Source organism: Alternaria burnsii (genome assembly GCF_013036055.1).
Source record: "Alternaria burnsii strain CBS107.38 chromosome Unknown 746, whole genome shotgun sequence".
Lineage (NCBI taxonomy): Eukaryota > Fungi > Ascomycota > Dothideomycetes > Pleosporales > Pleosporaceae > Alternaria > Alternaria burnsii.
Genome location: NW_024066109.1, coordinates 707,314 through 728,227, shown reverse-complemented (window position 1 = coordinate 728,227; position 20,914 = coordinate 707,314). Strand labels below are relative to the sequence as shown.

Genomic DNA, 20,914 nt, shown 5'->3' with positions numbered 1-20,914 from the left:
GATAAGATGATGAGCTGGGTATGGGTATACAGGGGGAGCGATGTAATTGGGTAGGTGTCGAGTCTGGCACCCCGTGTACTGTAGTGTCACGCTGCAGCAGCGTGAGAGTCAGCGTTGGAGATGAGACGGTGGTGTCGAAGTCATGGCAGATGGTCATAATGAAGCAGCGACCTAATGTCTACTAGGTAGTAACGCGCTGCTCGTGCCTTCTAATTAGCCACACGTGACGCTACCTCTTTGGGAAGCACGGTTCGCGACTGCCTCTTGTAGGAGTGCACAAGAGCACAAAACATTCGACAACGTGAAAGGTGTCAACTGCCATCCCTCCTACATTCTCCCTCGCCGGCCTCTCTGCAATTCGACGTGTGTCGTTTCCAGCGATAGTCCGCACCGACACGCTGCTAGTGGTGACGCGGGGATTTTTGGTCTAGTGCCCATTGCTTCGGCGTTGCTCCAATCGCGCCCATCCCTGTGCGGACCCCTTTCCTACCCAGCGACGGACGGCACCACGACTTCCCTTCCCAACGTCGCAGCCTCCGGACAACCACGCCATTTTCCTTCGCAGCCCACTGCACTACTTCAATTCATTGCTTTGAGTGCATCACTCACTCGAGAGCATAACTACCGCTGACTGGTACGCCGCCCTTCCTCCACGCCTGTTTCACTTTATTTCTCCAGATCCTGGCTTGGGTCGCGTTGTACATTTGTCTAGCAGCAGCCACGCCAGCCAGCACCACCACGGCCTGCACCACCACGGCCTGCATGCATTGAAAGCCTCCGCTGACATCGCTTCTCCATCTACAGAAGTCCCTCACTTGACGGCCCATCGCCTGCGTTTACTACACTATTTACACCATGGGTAAGGAGCTTGCCCCGGCCCCCGTCTCGCGACACCAACAACTACACCTGAGCTACAAGACCATTGGCACCTCAGACACCCACGCAATAGCCAAACAGCAAAGTGCAGCAGGCCCAATGCAGTTCTGCACTGCTTGCTGCTTCTGCGCTCGACGGCCATGCCCTCTCTCTCTCTCTTCTCCTGGCCCCTGGCTAACACATTGCTTTAGAATCCGGTGCTACCTCTCCCGCGCCGCCTACCCGTGCGTCCCCATCGCCCCCAGCGTCGTCCAGCGGATTTGGCATGGATCAAACAATGTCGATGTCTAACGGCTCCTCTCCAGCGGTCCACACCATCACGGCGAAGAACCCCAAGGCCGCAGCTGCCATGGCGAATGACATGAACATTGTGCGCAGGAAGCTCACAGGCTACGTTGGTTTTGCGAACCTGCCCAACCAGTGGCACCGCAAGAGTGTGCGCAAAGGGTTCAACTTCAACGTCATGGTTGTCGGTAGGTGTGCCCCCGCCCACTGTTGTCAATCGGAGCTAACGTGTCATCTCAGGCGAGTCTGGACTCGGAAAGTCAACCCTCGTAAACACACTCTTCAACACTTCGCTGTACCCTCCCAAGGAGCGCAAGCCCCCGAGTCTCGATATTTCCAAGACCGTTTCGATACAGTCCATCAGCGCCGACATCGAGGAAAACGGTGTTCGTCTGCGATTAACAGTCGTCGACACACCTGGCTTTGGCGACTTCATCAACAACGATGAGTCGTGGGATCCAATTGTCAAGAACATTGAGCAGCGGTTTGATGCCTACTTGGACGCTGAGAACAAGGTCAACCGCATGAACATTGTCGACAACCGCATCCATGCCGTTGTCTACTTCATCCAGCCTACTGGTCACTCCCTGAAGCCCATCGACATTGAGGTGATGAAGAAGCTTCACACCAAGGTCAACCTTATTCCTGTCATTGCCAAGGCTGACACCGTTACTGACGATGAAATCGACAACTACAAGAAGAGGGTACGTTGCTTTTTCTGAGCTCCCCCTTTTCGACTTTGCTAACAGTGACAGATTCTTGCAGATATCGCCTACCACAAGATCCAGATCTTCGAGGGACCACGGTATGAGCTTGATGACGAGGAGACCATTGCCGAGAACCAGGAGATCATGGCCAAGGTTCCCTTCGCCGTTGTCGGATCCAACACCGAGGTCACGACCGTCGATGGCCGCAAGGTTCGCGGGCGTGCGCTGCCCTGGGGTGTTGTTGAGGTTGACAACGAGGAGCACTGCGACTTCGTCAAGCTACGACAGATGCTCATCCGCACGCACATGGAAGAGCTCAAGGAGAACACCAACAATGCTCTGTACGAGAACTACCGTTCCGAGAAACTTGCACAGATGGGCATCCAGCAAGACTCTAGCGTGTTCAAGGAGGTCAACCCTGCTGTCAAGCAAGAGGAGGAGCGCTCGCTGCACGAGGCCAAGCTCCAGAAGATGGAGATGGAGATGAAGATGGTGTTCCAGCAAAAGGTGCAGGAGAAGGAGAGCAAGCTGCGCCAGAGCGAAGAGGAGCTGTACGCCCGTCACAAGGAGATGAAGGACCAGCTAGACCGACAACGACAAGAGCTCGAAGAGAAGAAGGCCCGCATCGAGTCTGGCAGGCCGATCGAAGAGAAGGGCAAGAGAAAGGGCTTCTCCCTCCGCTAAGCGCCGTGCCGGCGTCACGATCGTCCCTCCCCTCCCGCTCCGGACGACACACGCCTCTCAGCCACCTCTTCTCAGTTCTTCACACCCCTCTTACCAGACCTTGTTTAATATAATGCGGCCGACGATACCACTGGGTGCTATCGGTAAAAGGGATAATACACTACGATGGAACATTGGGGACGATGCACAGCAGTGTCACATGTTGGTGCAGTTGTCCGGATTGTTGATTGATACCAACGTCTTTGCGCTCCTTTCCGATTCCCTTGCTTCACCTTCGGCATTTTCTATTATTTAGTATTCGGCAGACGTAGTTCGGAGCGAGGAGTGTCGGACAGGTTCTTTTCATGTACTCTACAGACTATCATAGGCAATTTCATTTGTGGGCAAAACGCGAAGCTGATTGCAAACTAGTGATGTTGCTCAACAAACAATGCGACTCGGGTGGAGAAACAACAGTGACGACATTGTGCTTGCTGCGAAGACGCTTACGAGCTTGTGAAGACGCCGGCACATGGAGGCCTGGCTGGCGGCTGAGGGGATCGTCAGGGTGCAGGCGTGGTAAGGGCGCACGGGCTTGTGCTAGCCCACTCCAGAATTGCAGCTTGCCATGCCATGTCGTCACCCCCCAAACGCCCGAATTCTGGTTTGCTGCCCGCTTTCCTACTCCCTTGGGAACGTACAACCACACCATTTCTCCGCTCTCACAGTCCTCTGCGTCGACAATTCTCGCAACTACAGAGCAACTTTACTAAGGTCCCGGACCTGATTTCTCAATCGGTAAGTCGACCCCGCCTATCAGGCACGGCGAATATCACGAGCGGGTCCCGAACGCCGGGCAGCACCAGCAGTTTCCAGCACCCAGCCACCACTGTGGACACATTGCATCTTGACATCCTTTCGCAAGGCAGCAGATCATTTCCAGCGGTCGGCCATTCCTCCTGTTCTACATAGGAAGCCGCATTCTCTTCCCCAGATCTTTACTGACGTTGCAAGCTGCCCATTACGTAGCCCACACGACAGTTGCCGAAATACACACAATGGCACCCCCACCTCCTGCCTCCATGCCTTTGGGCCAGCGCCTTGCTGCCCTTGCCCAAACTCTCCAGTTTGCTTGGTTCGCCGGACACGTTACCCTGCTGCTCGCTACTTTGCGATACAGCTTGTCCTACATCACCTTCAACTACTACTCGCGATGGGCCTCCTTCTCCTACCGCACTGCCTTCCTGTCGGCATGCGTCACATACGGTATCGTAGTCTACAAGGCCTACCGCGCCCGCATGAGGGCCGGAAAGCAGGGCGGTGTCGTCGCTCTTGCTACCGATGAGAACGTTCAGTACTTGAGTAAGTCTTCTACGAGGCTGTGCATAGCCTTCCCCCCACGTAGCACGTGCTAATTATCTGGCAGTCATGGCTCTCGTCTGGCTCTTCTCGCGCCAGATCCCCCTTGCCATACTCCCCTTCTCCGTATACTCCGTCTTCCACGTCGCTACCTATGTGCGCTCCAACCTGCTGCCCACCATCCAGCCCCCACCCGCTGCTCAGGCCGGCGCCAAGCCACAAGGCTCCGCCGCCTCCGAGGCTATTGGCAAGTTCGTCAAGGAGTACTACGATGGCTCCATGACTCTTGTTGCCCTGCTTGAGATCTTCCTCTGGTTCCGCGTCCTCGGCTCTGCCATGCTCTTCCAGAAGGGCTCATGGATCCTCCTCGCTGTCTACACTGTCTTCTTCCGCGCTCGCGTTGCGCAGAGCAGCTTTGTCCAGGAGGCTATCAACCAGCTCACTGCCCGCATTGACGCTCAGCTTGCCAACCAGAGCACTCCTCCCGCTGCCAAGCAGGGCTGGGCTACCTTCAAGGGCATTGTCAAGCAAGCTGGCGATGCTACTGACATCCGCAGGTATGTTGGCGGACAACAGGGAGCCCCTAAGAAGGCACAGTAAGCGTCTCTCTACGCTTGCGATAATGTCCCCGCCTCCAATCGCGCACGACAAGATACGTGTTGGAAGGTTGTGGTACCATTCTTGACGAAGATACGGCAGTCATGACGAAGAAGACAATAGACATGTTTGCGTCGCCTGTGGACGATCGAAGGAAAAGTGTTTGAGTCGGAATTTGGTCGTTAACGATATCCCAAATGTGCGAGGCTGGTTCAGTCTGGAGTAGATGACAGTATAGTAGGATAGTATGGGTCGAAGGAATATGTGGCCATACAGGATTTTCGCTTGGAGGAGGATGTTGGGATGGATTCTCCCTGTATTCACGGAGAAATGTGGTGTTTCTGGTCTGTTATCATGTTCGCAATTGCAGTACAATCAATGTTCATATTGTTATTTGAACCTCTATACATGAACGTGGTCGTACTTAGTTAACATGATCTGGGTAGCACATGGTCACAGCGCGCACATTGTTTGACGGTCTCGGTGCGACTTATTGTGATGTTCAATTGTGATGTTCATGCGCCCGTCTTCAGTCAACCCCATACATTAGCGCTTACATCCTTCTCACACCCATCCCGCCCCAGTGTTTGAAAAGTTGTGTTTTGATATGCCATATTATGATCGGCCTCATGTACAGGGAGTGCAAGTCGCGTTGGACATGCTCAGTACTTTTTGTTTTTACCTTCTTCTTGACACTAAATTTGGAACAGCGTCTATAGTGTAAGCTCTAGATTGTTGTACTTGTACCATAGTCGAAAGACGGTTTTACTGTATGTGTATCTGTCATAGTATCCACATTAGGTAATGCAGTATTCGGGTAGATGTGTTCGGGTCTCCGCTTATGGAACTGATATATAAGGTGTGTAAGAACTAAATGTTGAGTGACGAATTAGATATGAGAAGACGCAACAACATGGCAAGGATGAGAGAAGAGTTGTGCTTTTCATTGAACTGATTTCGCCGGTAGCAAAAGTAGCGAGGTTTTTCGCCGTTTATCAGCAACATGAGGATCTGTCAAGAGCGTTGATGTGTCCAGCTTGGATATGAGGAGATGAGCAAGTTATATTGGTTCAAAGTATATTTCTTCGTTCGAGATGTCGCACACTTGAGGATATGGCACAAAGAATGTCATTCTAAAAAAAAGTTTAGTTGCGGCGTCGATTCTGTACAGGTTGCAAAGTGCGTATCCAGTCGTTATGGAAGATGCCATCTTTGTATCTTACCTACTATCCGGTGCTATAAAGGCTGCAACATCTCTGTATATTGTAGTCTCATATGCACATGTGTACACCAACAAGCCTCACACCACTACTCTTTGTCACGCTTGGTGTCCAACTGAAACACCATATGACGCCATCACTAATTTTCGAAGCTTGTTACTCAAGCTATTCGGCATACAACATGATGTGTATGTATGTACGTATGTATGTATGCGTTGTCATCAACGGCAAAAGGAAATATCAACTGTCGACTGCCGACATACCCGTCGTGCCCCTGGCGACGGTTTTTGCTTGTTCACGAGCTTTTTGGTAGCGCAACGGTGGCGGACGGAGGGATATAGAAGAAGGAAACCTGTGATCGAGGTGAGTTTGAAAAGGTGGTTGGTTTGATACATGCATGTGTTCGTTGTCATCTGATCAATTGGGAGTCCGCGGCCGAGATATGAGCGGTGACCCTTTGGTGGACATGAAGTTGCGGTGAAAAATAAATGCGGCGTTGCTTTGGACGTCTTGTCGAACGCCGCTGTAACGAACAACGAAAAGCTATCATACCTTGCCCAGCTGGGTATAACCGCTTACCTCTCCCAGTAAACGACGAGCATCGGCTAAATTCAGGAAGCGAGATATCAAGAGCGATTGCTTTTGACAAGTTTCGGCCCGTTGACGGAAGGGAAAACGTGCTTCTGGTTCAACTTGCTTATGGTACCACGACGAGCTGAAGAATTGAGCTCTGGCACATGTGACAAGGCATCTTGGCAAGAAATCAATAGTCTTGCCCGCTTGAAACCTGCGGTAAGCGATATAGATGGGAACCTGTGTGCAATTTTTCGAGAAGAAGGAACAATATTGCTGCAGTGTAAGCGACTGCGCGGAGCATGGGGTTGTGAAAGATGTGCAATTGATGCATAAAGCAACTTGATGTCGTTCTGAGAGGAGCCCTATCGGCCTTATTTGTACTGCACGTGTGGGTTCTGGCCCCCTGAAGCAAGTCTTCTGCCTTTGGGACGCAATCGGAATGAATGAGCGCATGGCTTCTCGTGGCTGAATCTAGATGTTTGAGCTGTCCGAGCATCACCGCGTTGTGAAGCATTTGGAATCTGCAACGTTCGGCCGTGAACATTCGGGTGTAGTACCAGAAGTTGAAGTCATCAAAATCTTCAAAGGAGTTGCCGTGGAGGTCGTGGTAGATCTAGGCGCGGTTGTTTCCTGGAAGGCTAAAGGATTCTCGACCAACTAGAGCCTTCGGGAGCTACTTACGCCACAATGATGACGCTCCCGAACCAAACAGGTGTTCACAATCTAGACGTGAAGTGTAAAGACAGTTTGAACGCTGTTGTTTCAGAATGCCCGAGTGGTTTTGATTGGAGACATTGCTCGATGGTTGTGGCTTGTCAACCATTTAGGAGACATCAGTAGCGTCCATCGGTGAGGCATGGCATCTGTCAGTGTCGGTGAGCCAATCTCGACGTCTGAATCTGTCTCGATCCTGCAGCAAGAAGCAAATCGCGCATGGTGCTGAGGTCGAAAGAGGATGAAGAGTGGAGCCTTAGACTCAGGCCCAGACTCCCGAGGCTCTTGAATGTTGCGTACGTGGCCTCCGTCAGTCCACGGAGTCTGTTGAGGTATTCCAACATTGAGGGATCGGAGATGCACGCTACAACCATGACGACAATGTATGCGTCTCGCAGCGACGGTTCCTGAAAATGCGGCGGAAGGTGGCTGCTCGCACAAAGTAGCGTAATCGATAGCATTAGTCGTACAAAGCTCGTAAACTCGTCCAGGCTACCGGGCAAATGCTGTTTCACGACTCTGTAGATGCTAAAGATGGAATTTGTCGTCTGTGTTTTTCTCTGTGCGCGAGTATTGGATTGCTCCACCCGCCCCGTAATACTATCGGAGAAAACTAGACGCGATGGACCGTCATACGAGGCGCCGGAGCCGAGATTCCGCCAGCAAGTCAGAGCGTTCGGGAGGAAGCTACGTATTCGCGTGTATAGTCAGTTATGGCGACTCGTGTTGTGTGCAGATTTGGTGTTGACGGATCAGGTCAGTATCATGCTGGGTCAAGTGCATGAGGCGAGCGGGTGAGGTGCTGAAGACGGGTTAGGATGACTGCGCCCCAGAGCTTGGATGTGGGGTTCGCAGCGCGCTTTCGTCTGCAACGTCCCCTTTTTGCGAGCTTGGGTGCGGAGATAGGATGCATCCGAACAGCCGTATCGTATCGTATAGCGTGCGTGCTCCCAGGTGCGGAACATAGCGGTGAGGGAACTGGTGCTGGCTGCTTGAGTGGCATCAGCGGCGTGATGGCGTGACGAACGCACAGAATGAGGACTAATGCAGGGCAATTGACAGCGGCGACGCGATCGATGGGATTTGACATGTGCAAAAGATTCTGCAGTCGGAACTACGGGTGAAAAGTGTGATGGTTTGTTTCGCAGTGGAATTTGTGGATAGACAATAATGCCCGCAGTAGTGCTCACAGGCGAGTCGTCGGCGGCCTGGGGGGGTTTGATGCGCGTGTAGGATGGAGGGCATAAGCTTTTCCGACAAGAAGATATGCGAGATTGGGGGGGCCCTATCCAAAGTTTATGTCGTGTCGGTATTGCAACTGCCAGATGAGTGTCAGGCCGTATGCAGATGAAGAAGTTAGTAACTGCTAGGGTGTTGATCGTGATGGAGTAGACGAAGATCTGGAGAAGGCAAGATTAGATTGGGGATCATCTACCACGCAACATGGGCGTACTGTATTCCTGGGTCTCGATTCCCTAGTCGTATAGTTTTAGAAATCACAACGTGTTGACCATTTCTTACCAGGCACCCAGGCGGCTGCACACATCCACAAATCTCACAGCCGCACAAGCCATAGCTCGCATCGGTAGCCCTGACGATGGCGCATAGGGCCAAGTTGTAGCTGGCGCTGGCCTGAGCGGGAGAGCGTGCGCGCGCCTGTAAAAAGATGGCACGGCAGGGAGACGGCTACTGCGAGCTGGAAGGTGCAGGGGACCAGCTAGCGAGCGACGCTACCCATCCGCCGCTTTCACCGTCTCGGTTTTCTTGGTCGGAGCCTGGGTGTGTATATAGACTCGTGAATGCCCTCACTCTACGGGCTCTTCTCCCCACTGACGATATTCCAAACCTGGCTGCTTGGTTCATGACACCCATTGTCCATCGACTCACGACTACTACAACATCACACGACCAAGTCTCCAACCATCTCGCTTACACTTCGCCGACACCGCCCTACTACCGACAGAACACATCAACATAGTTACAGTTTGGGAAAAAGGAAAAAAGAGAACACAATGGACTACTCTCCAGCACTATCTATCAACAGCGACATGACAGACGAAGAGTTGGACAAGTACTTTGCAAGTTGTGTTCCGCTGTCCAACCTGCCAACCCCTCCGCCAGCAAAGGAGCCCACACCAACCCGGGTATCAACGCCAGCCGCCCAAACATCGACACAGTCACACGACATCGCTAGCCCTCCACAACACGAAGGTTAGTTCACTTTTACCTCACATGTCAAATCTCTGTTTACGGCATGTGGATGATGGTGTGTTTGAGTCGGACCGGGCGGCAGAGCGACGTTCCCCTGCATACGCCGCCTTGGCTCTCGTCATGCTTCATCCCAGATGCTCCTTTTCCAACTCAACACTCCTTACTCCACAAATTCGACGTGTTCCTGTCGATCTTCTAGTTGTTCCACCAACACCCCTCCACCCAGGATCAATGCTGTTGCCACTTCCTTGATTTCGGACCGCTAACATACTATCTATAGTATACGCAACACACCTTGCGAACCTCGTTCCGCTCAACGTCTCCACCCACCGTCCTCATGCATCAGTGATTCAAGGTTTCCTGGACCGCGCTGGGCTGCCAGATGAGATTGTCGCCTTTGCGGGGTGCTTGCTGGATGCGTTGAGCAGCCGGTTTGCAGCTACTTGGCGGGATGCTCTTGCGCCAAGCGACTATGCTCGCGACGTCAAGAACTTTCTGAGAACAGACTTGCGTCAGAACGCACATGTCAGCCCAGACGTAGTTGCACTGGCCGCACTTTCGCTCGCGCATGGCTTCCTTGTCGATCGTCAACGTTCCTCGCGGCACTGGAGCATTAGGGAGAGCGATGGTGCCTTCACTGTGCAGGAGATCGAGGCTACCAAGCGAGCTATGTTGCACGACATGGACTATGGTCTTGCTCGAATCTCCAACGACATGGTGGAGCGGAGGCTAAAGAACATGCAGCGAACAAGCACATGTCCCTCCACACCGACCTCAACCACGACCGCAACGAAACAACGACGAAACCTCTCCATCAGCCTCCAAGGTACTGCAATCTGGAGCTATGGCGTGCAGACTCCGGAGCCCAGCCCATGAGACGGCAGCTTCCTACGGACGCGCTATGAATCTCGTTCAGTCTACCATTTTTAACTGTCTTGCTGCGTACATTCACGATACCCACATCTTTTCGGCATTTTCGCCCTCAGCCGTTATGCGCATATCTCGGCGTTCTCCGACATCGATCGGGTCATATACTCAGTGTTGTCTTGTGCCTACAACAGGCTTGTTGTAAACTCGTATATATTTGTTTCAGGGTGGAGTTGAGTGGATTCGGTGGCCTGACATAATGGCCTATGCTTCTGGTTTTGAGTACGCTATCTGCGTAATACCCACTGTGGAGTTTAGAGGATTGGCTTCATGTTTGAGAATACCAACACTATGTAGAGATGGCTCTAATAAATGCTGGCACTTTATCATTCCAAATATTCTTCCGAGCACCATGATGTATGTGTGGTGCAAAGTTGTTGCGAACGATTCGTGTATATGTGACCAAACGCGCGGAAGACATAAATGTCATGATGGCGGTTGTTGGGTACTCTTTTTGTCTACACAGGATCGGATGAACATGCGATGGTGGGGCTGCAGCCTCAACTAATCATCGCATAGTCTTCCTTGTTCCGACAAGATCCGCGCAGGCTGAATGCGCGCAATTGGATTGTCGTCTAATCGATTTCAAAAAAGTCAAGCCTGGCACTCGTTGCGTACCGTCGCTTTCCTCCCTCTTATTTAGATTACTCCGCACTTTGCCAGCGTGGTGCGGAGGGGTTGAAGACGTCACCCCGGCTGATTCTGGCCATAGTGAAGATCACGCTACGACGCGCAACAGTTGCACTAAAGCCTCAGCATGCACAAGTTTATTGGACAACACGTCCGTCACGTCTTCGCTAACGGCTCCGCGACGGTTTCGTGGGGTCGGCTACCCCACTTTGTACTGGTATGCGAGCTGCTGCATACAGCTTGCATGTGGGAGAGCTCAACAGCTTGTTGTTAGCTGTCAGACTGGCTCCATGGTGTGTTACTTCCCCGCGATCCGCTAGGGTGCTCCTGCTCTCCTGATATATTCCCGGGGGCCTTGCCTTGATGCTCAATTCATCTCCACCTTGTCTTCCTCAATACGGTGTCCTGTAAATACGCCGTTGCCGTCGCTGCCGCTCATCTTTCCTGTCTGGCGCTTCGCAAACACCACACCTGAGGTATTTCTGCGGCCTCTTTATAAGCCTGCAGTCCTCGAAGTGGCAACTGTACGCTCCTCTACCCCGCCATCATCTCTCTCCCACCAACTCACTCTCTTAGCAATCCGGGTTTCTCTGCAATTGATATCACCAACATGGCCGCGAACCCTTCTCCCCGTGAGCGCAAGCCTTCGACGAGCGCTCCACTTGCCGACCTCAAGGGTCCTGTTGGCCCCTCTTTCAGCAGACCCAAGCACAAGAGGACTGTAACCGGCTTTGGCCCCAGCGAGATCAAGAACGTAGAAGCGAGTATTCCAGAGCCTCAACGCGAGGCGTGGAGGAAGTTTGTACGTGGATGGCTTTTTGTAGCTGTGTAAAAGTCAAAGAACTCAACACTAACTTACATGTAGATGCCCAAACCCTTCTCTACTCCCGACGACTTTACTAAAGACGCCGTTCGCCACATTGAGACTACCCTGGCGCGCTCCCTCTTCAACTGCGATGAGGCCGCCGCGTATTCTGGAACCGCCCTTGCCTTCAGGGATCGCTTGGTCCTGGACTGGAACAAGACACAACAGAGTCAGACCTTTGCTGACCAGAAGCGCGTATACTGTGAGAAAGAGCAAGAAGCGTCATGACAGAATGTTGTTTAACAAGGCTAGATCTCTCCCTCGAGTTTCTGATGGGTCGCGCCCTGGACAATGCCATGCTCAACGTTGAGCAGAAGGATATTGCTACTAGTAGGTCCTCCTCTTGAACCCATGTATTGCTTCCTCTGACATTGATTTAGAGGGTCTCAGTGACCTTGGCTTCCGCATGGAGGATATCATCTCCCAAGAGCACGACGCAGCCCTAGGAAACGGTGGTCTCGGACGCCTTGCAGCCTGTTTCCTCGACTCGATGGCGTCTCTCAACTACCCAGCCTGGGGTTACGGCCTACGGTACCGATATGGTATCTTTAAGCAGGAGATCCACGATGGATACCAGGTCGAGGTTCCAGACTACTGGCTTGACTTCAACCCATGGGAGTTCCAGCGCCATGATATCGAGGTTGATATACAGTTCTACGGACACGTCAACCGCTGGCAGGACGATGAGGGCAAGCAGCAGTCCTCATGGGAAGGCGGCGAGATTGTCAAAGCTGTTGCTTACGACGTCCCAGGTAAGCAGTTCTTACATCAACCGCCGTCTTTTTACTGATTGGTGCAGTTCCCGGCTACAAGACTGGCACTTGCAACAACCTGCGTCTCTGGGGAAGCAAGGCTGCCAGCGGCGAATTCGACTTCCAGAAGTTCAACTCTGGTGAATACGAGAGCTCCGTAGCTGATCAGCAGCGAGCGGAGACTATTTCTGCTGTCCTCTACCCCAACGACAACCTTGACCGTGGTAAGGAGCTCCGCCTGAAGCAACAGTACTTTTGGTGTGCGGCTTCGCTCTACGACATCGTGCGGCGATTCAAGAAGAGTCAGCGCGCCTGGAAGGAGTTCCCCAACCAAGTCGCGATTCAGCTTAACGACACCCACCCGACGCTCGCCATCCCTGAGCTTCAGAGAATCCTAGTCGATATCGAGGGCCTGGAGTGGGATGAGGCATGGAACATCGTTCAGAAGACATTCGGATACACCAACCATACTGTGCTACCTGAAGCGCTCGAGAAGTGGTCCGTCCCGCTCATGCAGCATCTCCTCCCACGCCACCTCCAGATCATCTATGAGATCAATCTGCATTTCCTTCAGTTCGTCGAGCGCAACTTTCCCAAGGATCGCGACATGCTCGGTCGCGTCTCGATCATCGAGGAATCGCAGCCTAAGATGGTCCGCATGGCGTACCTTGCATTGATTGGCTCACACAAAGTCAACGGTGTAGCTGAGCTGCATTCCGACCTGATCAAGACTACAATTTTCAAAGACTTTGTCAAGATCTATGGACCAGACAAGTTCACAAACGTCACCAACGGTATTACCCCGAGGAGATGGCTCCACCAGGCCAACCCCAAGCTCTCAGCTCTTATTGCATCGAAGTTGGGCGGCCACGAATTCCTCAAGGACCTTACCTTGCTGCACAAGCTTGAGGCGTTTGTTGACGACAAGGAGTTCCGTAAGGAGTTCAGGGACATCAAGTACGCCAACAAGGTGCGACTCGCGCAACACATTATGGAGCACAATGGCGTCAAAGTCAACCCTGCAGCGCTTTTCGATGTTCAAGTCAAGCGTATCCACGAGTACAAACGCCAGCAGCTGAACATCTTTGGTGTCATCCACCGTTACCTCCAGATCAAGGCTATGTCTCCTGAGGACCGCAAGAAGCTAGCCCCTCGCGTTTCCATCTTCGGTGGTAAAGCTGCACCAGGTTACTGGATGGCCAAGACAGTTATCCATCTCATCAACAAGGTAGGCGATGTTGTCAACAACGACAAGGACGTAGGCGACGCCCTCAAGGTCGTTTACTTGGCCGACTACAACGTCAGCAAGGCCGAGATCATCTGCCCTGCCAGTGATATTAGTGAGCACATCTCCACGGCTGGTACTGAGGCGTCCGGTACTAGTAACATGAAGTTCTGCTTGAACGGTGGTCTCATCATTGGAACATGCGATGGTGCCAATATCGAAATCACTCGCGAGATTGGCGACCAAAACATCTTCCTCTTTGGTAACCTCGCCGAAGATGTCGAGGACCTCCGTCACGCACACATGTACTCGCACTACCAGTTGGACCCACAGCTTGCAAACGTCTTCGACGCAATCCACAACGGCACCTTTGGAGATGCAGACCAGTTCTCCGCTCTGATCAACGGCATCGTGGATCATGGTGACTACTACCTTGTCTCTGACGACTTTGCGTCGTACATCAAGACACAGGAGCTCATTGATGAGAGCTACAAGAACACTGAGGAGTGGACCACCAAGACCATTACTACAGTCGCACGTATGGGCTTCTTCTCCAGCGACAGGTGTATTGACGAGTATGCGGAGGCTATCTGGAACGTCGAACCTCTACAGGTCAAGGCTGAGCCTGCGCCGTAGAGGGATGGTGGAGAAATGGTGGATGCGTTGGTTTCGCGGTAGATCTTAGATGGTTACAAGCCTAGATCCGTAGACCTGACGGCTCGTATTTACGACAATAATGAGAAGCCAATTGCAATGAACAGTGTAAACTATGCATGTGTTTGCTGTCGTGTAAGGCTGTGGTGGTGTCTTGAGGGACTCGGTGCTGGACCCTGAAACGCCGCTGCGAATGAACCTACGGCAGCGCACGGTCGCGTCGCGCGACGTACGTCAACCGCAATCTGGCCAGCTCGACGCAAGTTGGCGACATATCGAGAGCCTTCACCTCACGAGCAACCATGGCGAACAGAGGCTACGATGTCGTCGTAGATGTTGATCAAGAGGTATGCAATTGTCCAACAGCCGACGTGAAGCCCAGACGGCGCAGTCCCTCTCAGCTCGATATGGCAAGCTTACCAGCTCACAGGGCGACCTCGGCCATACCGACCTCCAAGAGGACCTAGAATTCCACAGCTCCAGTAAGCTCTTCAACATCATCCCGACCCAACAACTAACGAATCGCGATCCAGACTTCGAAACCCAACCCTCTGGCCGCGGCGCCCCCAAGATCCAACCCGACTCGTCATCCGCCTCCTTCCTCCCCGGCCCCGGCGGCTCCTCCTCCAACAACCCCACTTCGCGAAAGCACTATCTCTGGTCGCTCAACTTCTACGCCCAAGCCTTCGATGTCGACACGGCCGAAGTCCTCCGCCGCTGCACCTCAACCATCTACCCGCGCGCCAACTTCCTCGATGTGCTAGAAGGGAATCCGGATCTCTACGGCCCTGTATGGATCGCTACAACCGTTGTTGTCATCTTGTTCTTGACGGGGACGATCAGCCAGTATCTGGCCATGAAGGGCGAGGAGCACTTTGCGTATGACTTCAAGCTGTTGAGTGGGGCAGCAGGGCTGGTCTATGGGTACACGGCCTTTGTGCCCGTGGGGCTTTGGGGTGTTCTGAAGTGGTATGGGAGTGAGAGTGCGAATCTGCTCGAGTGCTGTTGTTTGTATGGGTATGCGAACTTGGTTTGGATCGCCGTCAGTCTGGTGGCATGGAGCCCCTGGGGTAGTAAGTTCTTTTTCTCAACCTTGGCATGGGTACTACATACTGACTGAAACACTACAGTTCTCAATTTCACGGTTGTAGCCCTTGGTCTCGCGGCCTCTGCCTTCTTCCTCCTACGAAATCTTTACCCTGTGCTCAGCACTACTGAAGCCAAGACAAGCAAGATCCTGCTCATTGTCGTTTTTGTGCTACATGCGGGCTTCGCCATCGCCATCAAGGTCCTGTTCTTCGCTGCGACAAGTCCGGTGGGACCCAACAAGGGTGCCGACAAGGATGCTGGGAAGGGTGTGGCTGATGGGGGCTCCGAGGGTAAAGGGGATATGTTGAGGATGCTCATGGGTTGAGACGGGGTGGACAAAGATAGGTGGATGGATGGAAGGAATATGAACTTGGCATGATAGAGTTTGGCAGTAGAATCATAGCATGGCCTGAGGGTTCATAGCGCATCATTGATGAATGGACACAATCTAGGATGTGGCAGTGACATGGAAACAAGCACATGTTTGAGGACGTGCATCCATGTTAGCTATCTATCGTTTGTTTGTATTACTCTCCAAGTCTTGCTGGAGTATACAACTGATTATCGTGACGTTCGTTTACTCAATCATTATCCGCCTCAGTATCCGCCATGTTTATCCTGTACAACTGCAAACATGCAACTTGAACAACCTGTGTATGAATCAAACACCTCAGGCATCCACCTCAATACCCTCCTCGTCCTCAACGATGACCTCCTCGCCACCGTCAATGACCAACTTTTGAGGGTCAATACCGCCCTGTAGAGCCAGAGCAAGCAGGTGAACATTAGCCAAGGTATAGTCTGCATCATGTTCAATGCAATACTTGACACAACGTGTGAAGATACCACCATCTTCGCCCTCCTTGGGGTGCTTGAGCAGTCCTTTACCCATGTCGCGAATATCGTAATCAACGACACCTTCCAACTCATCGTCTTTATGCTGAATCATGTCGGTAGCAGTAATGTCGTCAGCCTCCTCGATTCGGCTGCGGAATGACTCTTCCCAATCACCGCCGTACTTTTCTTTGCCTCGGTTGATAGCGGTGATGCACTTGACGGAGCAGGTGTTGCGAAGGTATCCGCCCTCGATATCACGGTGTGTGTTGAGGATCTCGACGATGCCAGCGGGGCCCCAATGGCGTGAGTAGAGGCGCAGTGCAACCTGAGGACGTGCGAGTGACTGGAAGAAGTAGACGATAACCTCTGTATCGGTCAGAGGAACGTTGGGAACCATAGCGCGCGAAGGTGGCATCGACTCCTTGAGCGAATGATTCTTGCGCTTGTTGACGGACGTCACGCCGCGCTTCTGTGTGCTTGGGGGGCCGATGCGACCAGGAGTCACTGGAGACCTTGGATAACTTGACACCGGCGTGGTCAGATACATTGATCCCATGGTGCCCGTGAGCTGATCTGAGGTAGGTGTCGTCAAGTTGGGGAAACCGGACATGTTTCCGGTGAGGTAGCCAGACTGTTGCTTTTCGTTAGCATCTCATAGTGAAGGACTGGAAATGTGGAACTTACATCGATCTTCTTCGAGGGAGTAGTCGTAATGGAAGGTGCCGCATTCTTCTTGCCGTCGGGAATCTTGACCTTGAGGGCCTTTCGAGCCCTGGTCTTCTCACCCTTCTTGCTCTTCTTGCTGGTAGTGAGCTTGCTACGAAAGGGCTCATCATCTTGATGAACAGGGCTGGACAGTTGAAATGTTTGAAAGGGCTTGTAGCACTCTTTAGTTGGAGTGCTCGGTGCAGAGATGCGAGAGGTGGTGGCATCATGGTAACGAGTGGTAGGACCAGGAGCTGACCTGGACCCGGCAGTGGCATCGTTCATGAGCTGAGCAATGGTCTCGCGGAGAGCCATGTTGTCCATCTCGATCTTGTCGCAGCGGGCGATCAGTGTATCAAGGGCTTCAGCTCTGCCGCGACTGAAGGCTACTAGGTCGTGTATCTCTTCAGACTCTGACATAATCAGTCAGCCAGGAGGTTCTCAAGGAAACATGAAGTAGTGAGACTCACTGGAACGCTGCCTCCAGGAGCCGTCTAGCTGCAATTGCAGCTTGGGCGGCTGTTCCACGAACTGGTCTGCCTGCTGCGCATCCTCCATCACGAACGACGGAAACTGGAATTGCAGATCTTGCTGGCTACCCAAGGTGTCCTCAGACACCATCTGATCCGCATTTTGATCTGTGTATGCGTCAGCCACTGAAGTTTGGATACATCTGGTAGCCACTGTATGCATGTAGATGCCAGTACAGTGCTATGCCACTTGGTGCTTTCGCTCCATATTTATGGCTGGGTGGGCAAAGAGTACTCACCTTGACGTGCTGCGTTCATAGCAGCGTAGGCAGGAAAGAACAGATCCCTATAATAATGCGGATTAGTATTAGATCCAGGCATTGTCGACTTCACGTATCACGGCAAAGAGGTTCTTGTGGGTTTTGAGGTTGGTGAAGGCTGAGTGGGTGTGTGGGCGATGTTGTGATGGCTTGTAGCGACATCAAATTTTGCGCCACGTGCAGTTGCTAGGGGAGAACTCCAAACAAGACGAAAGCGATGAGGACATCAGAGTGAAAGTGAAGACTCACCTGGAGGAATGACCGTGTATCCTGAACTTTCGAGGTGAACTGGCTTGGTAGACACTGTTCATGCTGACACTGCTCGCTCTGCTGGCCCCATGCTGCAGCGCAAGAATAGTGTTGGGCAACCATACAGCCGGTTCGACATCCTCCTCTTTATATGTTGATGCAGCAGACGATGTAGAAGCATCGTCGGCGAGCTCTGCTGGTGGTAACGTGGAAGTCCGCAGGATTGTCTTGAGGAAGGTCTCCTGGCTTTCCTCTCTCTTGATAATTGAAGCCATGATGTTGGACAATATAGGGTGCAAAGGTGTTCGGACGATTATCAATTGTTGACAAGATCTGTTGTGAACAAACGCTCGGGCATCCGCTAAGTGCCATGACAACACGGCATCGAAGACAGTGGCCTGGTGAACGTGAAATTTAGTGTACTGATGACCAAATCAGTCCACCAACGTAGCTTCCTCACCTCACCGTGAGGACAGTGGACTCACTGTGTGACTCAAGGCGACATGAGCTGTGTGTATCCATTCCCACAAGCCTTATAGCAGCTTGTGCTAAATACAAAGGCGGATTACTCATGCGTGGTGATAGTGACAAAGACAGCAACCTCAACGGCGCCAATCGACTGATGAGCGATGATTTAGCAAAACGAAGGATGGATGGTGATTGAGTTGCTAAAGCTGGAAGATAGGGAGACGGAATATGAGACCCGACATCTGTGTTTATATAGCAGGTGCTCGCAAAGGCTACAGCAACGAGGAAGCAGCGGTCAGCGTCCAAAAGCCTCGCAGCGGCCGCGATCGGCCCATCGAGCGGTGAGATGATGTTAGAGATCTTACTGAGGGACGATAGGTAGCGTCGTTTACAGGAAGAAGATATTACCAGAGTGACAGAAATCTTGCACGGTAGACTGAACTGCCATATGGTTGCTGCAAACTTACCCTCCTGTTATTCTCAAGTGTCGATGCATATCTTCACTCATAATGAACACTCTTACCGCTTCTGACAGCCTTGAACGTGGGCCCATCTACCCTTGGCCTAAGCAAACGAGCAGTCGAATATTCTCCCACCTGCTCGACAAACGATCAAACCAGAGGAATAGAATCAAATACCGGGACAGTCGTTAGAGCTTTACAGAGAAATTGCTTCAAAGTTCGCGAGACTGATGTAAAACACAAGACCTGCAGCACATCCACATGGGAGACATGGGTGTTGTCAGCGAACTGCGCAGAAGCATTGCATACACGTCCCGCTATGTTTCAGTAACTCATGTAGAAAATGCCACAATTGCAGCACTCACAATCCTGAAACTCTCGCCTAGGAGAAGCGCGTCCATTTCGCTGCATCGAGCTGTCCTATGCAATGCCATACAATCTCAAGTCGCGACAATTTGCAAGCCAAAGGATAAGAGTGCGGAATGATCACGAAGACGTGAAATGCAACGACAGTAGCTGCCGCCGGAAGAGACTAATGATGTGAGGATCTCTGACGTCCAGCGTTCGCCTCGTGATTAGCGCACTAGTCCGGATATGGCGTGGCTTTCTTTCATCACGCCCCCCCCAAACCCAGACAACATTCCTACTTTGACTTCAATATAGTTGCAGTCCTGTCTCTCTAGCAGACCGGCACATTTCGTGCTCATGTTCATCTTCTCGGTTGCTCCGAGATCAGCTCGGCAGCTTCATACAAGTTCGAGAATTAGAGCGTGTTGCACCTTTACTATGCTTTACCATGATTGTCTGGGAGCACAAGATCGAATGTATCCGCAATCACTACTTCTCAAAGCTACTCGTGAGTCTCTTCCTTTGACCATTCCGGCCTATGTTACCGACTGTGAGGTTGAGGAAGCCTTGAGGTAGATGTTACCTCGGCACGTACCCGGACGCGGAAGGCCTATCGATAAGGCGAGCTCTGAAGCTACAGTGCTACCATCGTTGCCTCTCTTTCAACCTCCGAACCTAACAATGTCTGCAAACATTCTCATTGTCGGCGCTGGCGCCATTGGAGCATTCTATGCATCTCGACTCGCAGTCATCTCTGGTGTTTCCGTCTCTGTCGTCTGCCGCTCCAACTACAAAGCTGTGAAGGCGAATGGCTTCCAAGTTACCTCACCGCAATACGGCGATTACACCTTCGTGCCGGCGAACACGTTTGCGAACCCAGAAGAAGCGCGAAAGAGCGACATACAATGGGACTACATAGTAGTCAGCACAAAGGCCTTGCCGGACGTCAGCGATGATTCGACGATACTTGAGGGGCTGGTCAGCGACAAGACAGCCATTGTGCTGATACAGAACGGTTTGGGTGTAGAGGAGCCATACGCGAAGCGGTTTCCACAGGCGGCAATCTGCTCGGCCGTCACGATAGCCACTTGCGCACAGCCCGAGCATGGCCAGATCAAGCACAACAGATGGACGCGGATAAATAGCGGACCGTACCTGCCCCATCTAGACACCGGAAACAAGAAGGACACCGACGCGCGCGTCACGGAGCAAAACGACGCGTTCATTGCTCTGCTGAGGGAAGGCGGTATCAAGGATGCCGAGGCCTACTCCCATGCTAAACTACAACTAGTCCGCTGGCACAAGATCGCCATCAATGCCTCGATGAACCCAACCTCCGTCCTCACCCAGTGTCTCCCGAACAACGTCATGTCTCTCGACCCGGAGCTGCAGCGCCATCTTAAAGGCGTTATGCTGGAGATTCTTGAGACTGCTCCCAAGATTCTCGGCGAACCCATGCCCAAAGAGTTTGCTACCCCAGACCAGATCATTCGGTCTACCCAGAAGAACACTAGTGGTAGCAAGCCAAGCATGGCGATTGACTGGGAAGCGGGCAAGAAGATGGAGATTGAGGTTATACTAGGTAATCCATTGAGGATCGCCAGGGACAGAGGGTTCGAAATGCCGCGCCTGCAGAGTCTGTATGCGATGGTCAGAATGGCGCAAGAGGTTAGAGACCAGAAGAAGGATGTCAAGTTGTGAGATAG

General features: G+C 52.3%; 7 protein-coding genes across 7 annotated transcripts; 5 read left to right on the top strand and 2 right to left on the bottom strand.

The window, feature by feature from the left end:
• Positions 1–855: 855 nt before the first annotated feature.
• GT037_002803 (cell division control protein 3-like) lies at positions 856–2,552 on the top strand (the record flags this gene model as incomplete). The annotated part of the gene is made up of 4 exons (XM_038927850.1): positions 856–961; positions 1,068–1,349; positions 1,402–1,865; positions 1,917–2,552. 4 exons carry the CDS (start codon positions 856–858, stop codon positions 2,550–2,552), a joined length of 1,488 nt encoding a protein of 495 aa, XP_038789128.1.
• Positions 2,553–3,589: 1,037 nt separating this feature from the next.
• On the top strand, positions 3,590–4,654 carry GT037_002802 (tetra-spanning protein 1-like; the record flags this gene model as incomplete). Its single annotated transcript, XM_038927849.1, has 3 exons — positions 3,590–3,893; positions 3,958–4,486; positions 4,543–4,654. The coding sequence occupies 3 exons, from the start codon at positions 3,590–3,592 to the stop codon at positions 4,652–4,654; spliced, it is 945 nt and encodes a 314-aa protein (XP_038789127.1).
• Positions 4,655–7,760: 3,106 nt separating this feature from the next.
• Positions 7,761–8,087, bottom strand: GT037_002801 (uncharacterized protein; the record flags this gene model as incomplete). Its single annotated transcript, XM_038927848.1, has 1 exon — positions 7,761–8,087. One exon carries the CDS (start codon positions 8,085–8,087, stop codon positions 7,761–7,763), a length of 327 nt encoding a protein of 108 aa, XP_038789126.1.
• A 922-nt stretch (positions 8,088–9,009) lies between these two features.
• Positions 9,010–10,084, top strand: GT037_002800 (uncharacterized protein; the record flags this gene model as incomplete). The annotated part of the gene is made up of 2 exons (XM_038927847.1): positions 9,010–9,208; positions 9,489–10,084. 2 exons carry the CDS (start codon positions 9,010–9,012, stop codon positions 10,082–10,084), a joined length of 795 nt encoding a protein of 264 aa, XP_038789125.1.
• Positions 10,085–11,375: 1,291 nt separating this feature from the next.
• On the top strand, positions 11,376–15,675 carry GT037_002799 (glycosyltransferase family 35 protein; the record flags this gene model as incomplete). The annotated part of the gene is made up of 8 exons (XM_038927846.1): positions 11,376–11,567; positions 11,631–11,832; positions 11,883–11,960; positions 12,011–12,382; positions 12,430–14,182; positions 14,515–14,608; positions 14,692–15,334; positions 15,392–15,675. The coding sequence occupies 8 exons, from the start codon at positions 11,376–11,378 to the stop codon at positions 15,673–15,675; spliced, it is 3,618 nt and encodes a 1,205-aa protein (XP_038789124.1).
• Positions 15,676–16,020: 345 nt separating this feature from the next.
• On the bottom strand, positions 16,021–18,206 carry GT037_002798 (uncharacterized protein; the record flags this gene model as incomplete). Its single annotated transcript, XM_038927845.1, has 5 exons — positions 16,021–16,818; positions 16,872–17,305; positions 17,363–17,530; positions 17,662–17,708; positions 17,932–18,206. The coding sequence occupies 5 exons, from the start codon at positions 18,204–18,206 to the stop codon at positions 16,021–16,023; spliced, it is 1,722 nt and encodes a 573-aa protein (XP_038789123.1).
• A 1,683-nt stretch (positions 18,207–19,889) lies between these two features.
• Positions 19,890–20,909, top strand: GT037_002797 (2-dehydropantoate 2-reductase; the record flags this gene model as incomplete). Its single annotated transcript, XM_038927844.1, has 1 exon — positions 19,890–20,909. The coding sequence occupies one exon, from the start codon at positions 19,890–19,892 to the stop codon at positions 20,907–20,909; it is 1,020 nt and encodes a 339-aa protein (XP_038789122.1).
• Between the last annotated feature and the right edge of the window lie 5 nt (positions 20,910–20,914).